Genomic DNA, 7,724 nt, shown 5'->3' with positions numbered 1-7,724 from the left:
GTCGGTCGGCTCAGACAGGTTACTTCGCTAAGTCGTGAGATGGAATCCAAGCTTCAACTTCATGGGACTCTAAGGAATCAACAACGTGTTACCATATTATTTACCTTTTTGATTAGTATACAACTACGGAATTAAAAAATAATTAAAAATTCCACAATGGATTTGAATGGATCGGTTCTTGGGCCAGTACCCTTGGCCTTTACAATTTTGTTAGAGATATTAAGGCCCAAGCGAAAAACGAGTGAACCCCTGAAAAAGCTTATCCATTTCTCTCTCGCCAACGTATAAATTTAAAACATACCTCCGGTGGTTTTTTAAGTGATGTCAGCCATGGATACGAGCTTGAAGCTCACACACTGTCTCACTCTTACTGCGAGAACCCATGCCCTAACCAACTTCTTCCTCAAACCCACCGCCCAATCACCTTCTTCTTCTTCCCACTCCCATCGCAAAGGTATTTTAGTTTTCTTCTCTCTTTAGATGACAATTATTTTGTGACGTTTCTATTAGAGAGAGCCATTTGGTTGATTTTCATCATAGTTCTCTGTCCCTACTGTATCAATCATAAAACAAATTCAATTTCGATGAAGAGTGCTTTATTGATTGATAAACTTGAGTTCGGTTTCACCTTAAAATTCGGTTTCAAGGAGCATGATTTTAGCTATACATTTTGTACCTCTATTGTAGTTATTTTTTTCAGCGATTTTGAGGTAATCAAAACGTTTCAGTCCCTGAACTTTCTAACAACGTAGGATTGGTTACAAGAAGTGTACGGATATTTTCTCCGAACACATGTCCCTGCAAACCGAGCATTCCAAGAAGAGGAAGGGAAAATCATTTCAGCAGAAACAGCGCATCAGGTTAGTTGATTTTGGGTTTCGTTTTTTCCACTGGATATTGTTTTTTTACCGCTTCACTTTTCAGCATCTGTACAGCCCGAAACAGAACGATCGGCGGAGGAAAAGCCCGAGGACCGCCACGTCAGCGGAGATTCGATTCGGCGCCGGTTCCTCGAGTTCTACGCTTCACGGGGCCACGAGATTCTGCCGAGCTCTTCTCTCGTCCCCGATGACCCGACGGTGCTGTTGACCATTGCGGGCATGCTTCAATTCAAGCCCATATTCCTCGGCAAGGTAAAATGTCAACTTGACGGTCTTCAAGCAACCTCGTGTACTTGACTTGTATGGTTGTGAAGTTAGGATCATAAACTTACTTTTATGGTCATAACCGCAAAAAGCTCAAACGAGGTACTCTGTTCATTGCCAATTGGTTTTGAGATGAAACTCCATGATACTTACTATGTGGAATTACAGGCTCGAGATGATTTTTAATTTTATTTTCTCTTTTTTACAGGTTCCCAGGGAAGTGCCTCGTGCCACGACTTCTCAGAAGTGCATACGTACGAACGATGTGGAGAACGTTGGTCGAACGTCTCGCCACCATACTTTCTTCGAAATGCTCGGGAACTTCAGTTTTGGGGACTACTTCAAGAAGGAAGCGATACGATGGGCATGGGAACTTTCGACTGTCGAGTATGGAAACAATGTCAAAAGTTTTCTATGAAGATCTTGTTTATTTTATGTATTTTGTATGTCTGTACATTTTGGATGACCCGTTTGGTGTTTTTTTAGTTTCTCTTCCTTTGAGCCATGGCTGATTTTTCGGGTACCTGTTTCTGCCGACAGGTTTGGATTACCAGTGAACAATTTGTGGATCAGTGTTTACGAAGATGATGAAGAAGCTTTGAAGATCTGGCATGATGAGGTTTAGCCAGAATGAATACTTTTCTTTTCCATAGTTTTGCTAATTTATATAACTTCATGTATTTTGATGGTTCAGATTGGTGTGCCTCTCGAGCGTATAAAGAGGATGGGTGAAGAGGACAACTTTTGGACTAGTGGAGTCACAGGTCCATGTGGCCCGTGCTCAGAGATCTATTATGATTTCCATCCCGAGAGAGGGTACGAGAACACTGTAAGTGTCATTGACTCGATTTCCTCTTCCTCGCTTGGGCCCAAAATTGAAACCGTTTCAAACACAGCTAGTTTGTTTATATAACTGTTTAAAGAAACTGTTTTTTAGGATCTGGGTGATGACACGAGGTTCATAGAGTTCTACAATTTAGTTTTCATGCAATACAATAAAAAGGACGACGGTTCACTCGAACCCTTGAAACAGAAGAACATAGATACCGGGCTTGGCCTAGAGCGTATGGCTCGGATCCTTCAGAAGGTATCGGTTTCCTAATTAAGGAACGATTCGTCCTTTTTTTTTTTACATGATTGTCTCTTACGGCTCTTATATGATCCCATTCAGGCCATTCGTGCTTCCCGTGCAGGTCCCGAACAATTACGAGACGGACTTGATCTATCCGATTATAGAGAGAGCTGCGGAATTGGCAAATGTTTCGTATAAACTCGGCGACGATCGTACAAAGCTCAGTCTAAAGGTATGCCCTTTTTTTTCCTCTCTTTCTTTTAAATCAATAATACACCTGGGTGATCTTTATTTTCCCCGTTTTGCCCCAGATCGTGGGAGATCATATGCGAGCGATCGTGTATCTCATATCAGACGGGGTTGTTCCGTCGAATATCGGAAGAGGGTACGTGGTTCGGCGCCTTATCAGAAGGGCCGTTCGTATTGGGAGATTGCTTGGTATAAGAGGTGATGGTAGAGGAAATCTCGAAGGAGCGTTCTTACCCAAAATCGCTCAGAAGGCTATAGATTTGAGTGCCAATATTGACGCTGATGTAAAGGATAGAGCGCCCAAAATTCTGGATGAGCTCAAAAGGGAAGAGCTTCGGTTTGTGCAAACCCTAGAGAGAGGCGAAAAGCTACTTGACCAAATGCTCGCCGACGCCATATTAAGTGCAGAAAAGGACAAAACGGTCCCTTGCCTTTCGGGTAAAGATGCGTTTATTTTGTATGACACATTCGGATTTCCTGTCGAAATCACTACCGAAGTGGCAGAGGAGTGTGGCGTGAGCGTAGACATGGCCGGTTTCGACGCTGAGATGGAAAAACAGAGGCGACAGTCTCAAGCCGCGCACAATGCGGTGAAGCTAGAGGTTGAGAACAGTGATCTTAGTGAACAAAGAGTTTCCGACACTGAGTTTCTCGGGTACGAAACCCTTTCGGCTCGAGCGGTAGTAGAAAGCCTGCTCGTGAACGGGAAATCGGTGATTCGTGCTTCTGAGGGAAGCGATGTCGAGATTTTGCTGAACAGAACTCCGTTTTATGCTGAATCGGGAGGTCAAATCGGAGATAACGGGTTTCTGTATGTCACGGACAGCATAGAGAACTCTAAGGCTGTTATAGAGATTAAAGACGTGCAAAAATCGATGGGCAATATATTTGTTCATCAAGGTGTCATCAAAGAAGGAGTCATAGAGGTTGGCAAACAAGTTGAAGCAACAGTCGATGAAACCTTAAGGCAGCGAGCCAAGGTATGAGCTGATTTATTTCTAGATTTTCATGTGAATTAAGTTTAACTTTTTTTTTTCTTTTTTGTCGTCAGGTTCATCACACTGCTACTCATTTGCTACAGTCGGCATTGAAAAAAGTCATCGGTCACGAAACATCACAAGCTGGCTCGTTGGTTGCGTTTGATCGTCTCAGATTCGATTTCAACTTTAACCGACCGATTCTCGAAGGTGAGCTCGTGGAAATTGAACAGCTGATAAACCGTTGGATCGGCGACGCGACGCTTCTGCGGACTAAAGTCATGCCTCTTTCCGAGGCCAAAAGTGCAGGGGCTATTGCAATGTTCGGTGAAAAATACGGAGAAGAGGTTTGGAACTCTTTTCCCATTCAGAGAATTTCAGATCCGAGAAATTTTCACACTTTGATATATATCTATAGGTACGCGTAGTTGAGGTTCCGGGGGTGTCGATGGAACTTTGTGGCGGGACCCACGTGGGAAACACAGCCGAAATACGGGGCTTCAAGATCATCTCGGAACAAGGCATCGCGTCCGGAGTCAGACGTATCGAAGCCGTCGCCGGTGAGGCTTTCATCGAGTATGTCAACTCCAGAGACTATCACATGAAACAACTTTGCTCGACTCTCAAGGTATGCTCAACATCCCCGTCAGTGTTTTTTTTTTTTCCTTTTTTTTTTCTATATCCATTTTTTTTATTCTTCGACTGTCGTACTGGAATTTAGTTAACTTTTATTGTCGATGCGAAGGTGAAAGCTGAAGAAGTGACGACGAGGGTCGAAAATCTCTTGGAAGAGCTGCGAGCCACGAGGAACGAAGTCGCTTCGTTGCGGGAAAAAGCGGCAGTTTATAAAGCTTCCATTCTTGCAAGCAAGGCATTTTTGGTGGGAACCTCGACGCCGCCGATCAGGTACCTATTATTATAATGAGTTATAAAATTAGTCAACTTCTAGCCTTAGAATTCATAATAAATAAGTATTTTCTTTCAATTGAATGAAAAAAATTTCAATCCGAAATCAAACGCAGACATTTTTGTTCAAAAATTTGGTTTTTTTTTTTTTTTTTTTTTTACTGAACGTGGTTGTTTATTGCGTTTTACGGTTTCGGGTACAGTATGCATGGTTTTTAGTTTTGAAATTTGAAGATGCCGTAACTTAGAGCATCTCCTATGGAAAATGCTCTCTCTTATACGGAATATTTGGCTTATCAGTCCCCATGGTGAATTCTGTGTTTTTTCACATTAAAAAAATGAGATGTAAGAAGTAGGACTAATAATGTGGTCTCTTAAACCATATTTACTACATGAATCATTATGCCAGTGACATTTTGTCTTTAAACTACTTGTTTTAGCAAAATAGTCCTCAAAATATTAATCTTATGACATTTTATTTCTTTTTTTTTTTTAATGAAATCTATCACTTAAGAAACATAGAACCATGTTGCCAACTCAAAGTAACTTATTAGTTGCAAAAGAAAAAGATTTATGGTCGTATGATGATAATTTTAAAATGATAAACAAGGTATTTTAGTTTGTAAGTACGTTCAAGTTTTTTAGAAGTTGAACTCTATACAAAAAAAAAAAAAAAAGTTCAATAATATTATTAAAACGAAAAAAAAAAATGCTTTAAAATCAATAATTTGAGAACTATTTTGCTGAAAACAAATTAGTTTAATGACCAAAATCCTACGTGTGTTAAAATATAAATACTAATTCCCCTAATAAGCCTCTGAGGTTTATAAGTTACAGAATGGCAATTAGCACCCCTGTTGGAATGTGTGCTTTAAGAGAGGATGGTCTAATAAGAGTTTTTCTGTGTCAGGGTATTGGTCGAGCTGATGGATGACACTGACGCCGATGCGCTCAAAAGCGCGGCTGAGAGTCTGATCGAAACTCTTGAAGACCCGGCAGCCGTGGTGTTGGGTTCGTGCCCCGGCGAGGGAAAGGTCAGCTTAGTGGCTGCATTCACTCCCGGAGTTGTGAGCCTCGGAATCCAGGCCGGGAAGTTCATCGGGCCCATTGCCAAGCTTTGCGGCGGCGGTGGTGGTGGACGGCCCAACTTCGCTCAGGCCGGCGGAAGAAATCCCGAGAATTTATCGACCGCGCTTGAAAAGGCGCGGTCGGATCTCGTCTCGATCTTATCCGAAAAGATGAGCTAAGAATTCTTTCGTCTTTTTGCAAAAACAAGGTGAAAATTTGTACATCATTTGATTGTATACATTTTTAGCTTTCATTGGATTGTTGGATCAAATTTGTTTGGTTTTGATGATCCTAGCTTTACGAAAAGCATATTCTTTTGAAAACATTTTAACCTCAGGATTCGAACCGCCCATTCAAAGAGATGTTTAAAGTTACATTAAAAAAATGAAAAAAAAAAAAAAAAAAAATTATGTGGAGTGGTAGTAGTACTACAATCATTTTTGCGAACCATTGAACATATTTATTGACTGCTGAGTATTATTATTTACAAATAATTGGTCAGATAAGCCTTAAAAACAGTGGCAATTGTGTTTTAGCCAACGTTTGGTTAATTTTTTGTAAATGGCCATTGCGCCTACGTGGCAGGAAATTAACTGCTTTTTTGTTACTGAATTGCCCTTATTAATTGCGCATTCATTTTTAAATTGAGGCAGTTTTAATTTGAAATTTGAAATGTACCGAAATGGTTTTTATTTTCGGAATAAACTTTTTTTGGAAAGCAGTTATTGCATTTTAGTTATGCTGGACGTGTGTTTTGGTCTGTGTATATCGGCATTAATGGTAATGATTCCCTGAAACTCTGGACGTGTAAATGGAAATTTTCACGTTAATTGATTTGTCAGCTTATTTACAGTACAAATAACCTGTAAATGAATTTAGTATTTATTGTCCATTAACCTGACTAGTTTCACAGATATAAGCGTATACAAGAAAAAGTAAAAAAAAAAACAAAAAGCCTTAAGCGTCATCGTCCTCGTGAGGCAAACCTCAACCCTCCCCACACGCATCCACGCGCCACTGAGATTGTTTTCGTCATGTACGGCTCGCTCGAGGTCGGCTTCATCACCACCGCCAACGTCCTCGTCTTCAGGGACAGCGACGACCATACCTTGAAGCTCCTGAGTGAGGATGACCTGGCATCCGAGCCTGGAGTGCTTCGTAAAGGTCTCAGGCCTGGCGTTTCGCTTGAGGATGTATTCCTCGTCGTAGGTCCTCGGAGGTAGCTTTTCGAGCCACTCCTGAGCAATGCTGACCTCACACTCGGCCGAGCAAGCGTCGATTTCCTCCCGGTGCGAAGCCGGGTCTATCAGCTCCGCGTCGATCAGCGCCTTGAGCAGCGTGTGGCCGGAGAGCCCAATCACCTCTCTTTTCTTTCCTTCCGGATCGATCGCGAAGGGCTTCACGATCCGGTCCGAGACCTTCCTCGAAGACGACGCCGGAGACGCCGCGGTGACCGAGGACCGGGAGATCACGAACTGCGAGTGGACGGAGAGGGGCGGGAGGCGGTGTATTTGGGCGGCGATTCTACGGAGATTCGCAACCGCCATTGTCGGGGGATTTTGGGGCTTTTTTTGTGTGTGTTCGTTCTGTGAAAAATTAGGAAATTGCAGTTTCGGATCCACCACGCCGGTCTCTGGTTCTTCTGGTTCTGCTCTTTTTTTTTTTGGGATTTCGTTTTGAATTCGTGGTTGAATGAGAGAGAATATTTGTGTATCTTTGGTATTAATTAAGGAAGAGCGTAATTATGGCAATGATAACTGCGGTAGTTATTAGCCGAAATATTGATTTAATTAATTTATTTTGTAGGCTGTATGGGCGGGAACGGTTATGAGGATATTTTGGTATATTTGTACGTGTAAATAAATTGGGCTGGCCATTTACTCAAAATTAACAGAATGTTGACCATATCCAAAACTGTATATTTATAGGAGGCTATTTAGCTATAATACCCTATTATTTATTGTTTAATGGAAATTGTCATACATGCATTCAAAACGTTTGCGTTTACATTTAATTTGACATCTAATCATAATCATCCTTTGTATTTTGCTAGTTATTGAAATATTAAATTTAATTTATTATTTTTGTTGACTTCTAGGTTATCTTGAAAATTTCATCGTATTGTTGCAAATATCTGTAAGTTGTATGAAATATAAGCGCTTAGGAAATAACTATGAGATATACGATACAAGAAACTTTGATTAATCAAAACATAAGTTTGTACTAACTAATGCAAATATTTAAAATAAAAAGAAATTTTAAAATTCAATGTCAAATATCAAACATAACAAAACACGAGTATGAGAG

General features: G+C 41.0%; 2 protein-coding genes across 5 annotated transcripts; one reads left to right on the top strand and one right to left on the bottom strand.

Annotated features, from left to right (window-relative positions):
• The first annotated feature begins 293 nt into the window (after window positions 1-293).
• Window positions 294-5,723, top strand: EMB1030 (Alanyl-tRNA synthetase, class IIc). Of its 4 annotated transcripts, none has more exons than XM_089623270.1 (13): window positions 294-454; window positions 753-860; window positions 936-1,133; window positions 1,354-1,532; window positions 1,686-1,764; window positions 1,840-1,974; window positions 2,083-2,232; window positions 2,339-2,449; window positions 2,529-3,446; window positions 3,518-3,790; window positions 3,862-4,071; window positions 4,189-4,349; window positions 5,260-5,723. In XM_089623270.1, the coding sequence occupies exons 3-13, from the start codon at window positions 1,101-1,103 to the stop codon at window positions 5,594-5,596; spliced, it is 2,586 nt and encodes an 861-aa protein (XP_089479396.1). In that variant the 5' UTR covers window positions 294-454; window positions 753-860; window positions 936-1,100; the 3' UTR covers window positions 5,597-5,723. The 4 variants fall into 4 exon arrangements, with proteins under 4 accessions (XP_089479396.1, XP_089479395.1, XP_089479397.1 ...); XM_089623269.1 differs by having other exon boundaries at window positions 925-1,133; XM_089623271.1 differs by lacking the exons at window positions 294-454; window positions 753-860; window positions 936-1,133 and adding an exon at window positions 1,198-1,247.
• Window positions 5,724-6,139: 416 nt separating this feature from the next.
• LOC149389492 (uncharacterized) lies at window positions 6,140-7,106 on the bottom strand. Its single transcript, XM_089622643.1, has 3 exons — window positions 6,404-7,106; window positions 6,315-6,318; window positions 6,140-6,216 (listed from the first exon to the last, which is right to left on the bottom strand). Exons 1-3 carry the CDS (start codon window positions 6,962-6,964, stop codon window positions 6,140-6,142), a joined length of 642 nt encoding a protein of 213 aa, XP_089478769.1. The 5' UTR covers window positions 6,965-7,106.
• Window positions 7,107-7,724: the final 618 nt, after the last annotated feature.

Source organism: Urtica dioica, chromosome 8, assembly GCF_054948205.1.
Source record: "Urtica dioica subsp. dioica isolate 48M chromosome 8, U.dioica_male_clone48M_v1_H2, whole genome shotgun sequence".
Taxonomy (NCBI): domain Eukaryota; kingdom Viridiplantae; phylum Streptophyta; class Magnoliopsida; order Rosales; family Urticaceae; genus Urtica; species Urtica dioica.
The sequence above is the reverse complement of the archived record's forward strand: the minus strand, read 5'-3'. Positions and strand labels throughout refer to the sequence as shown.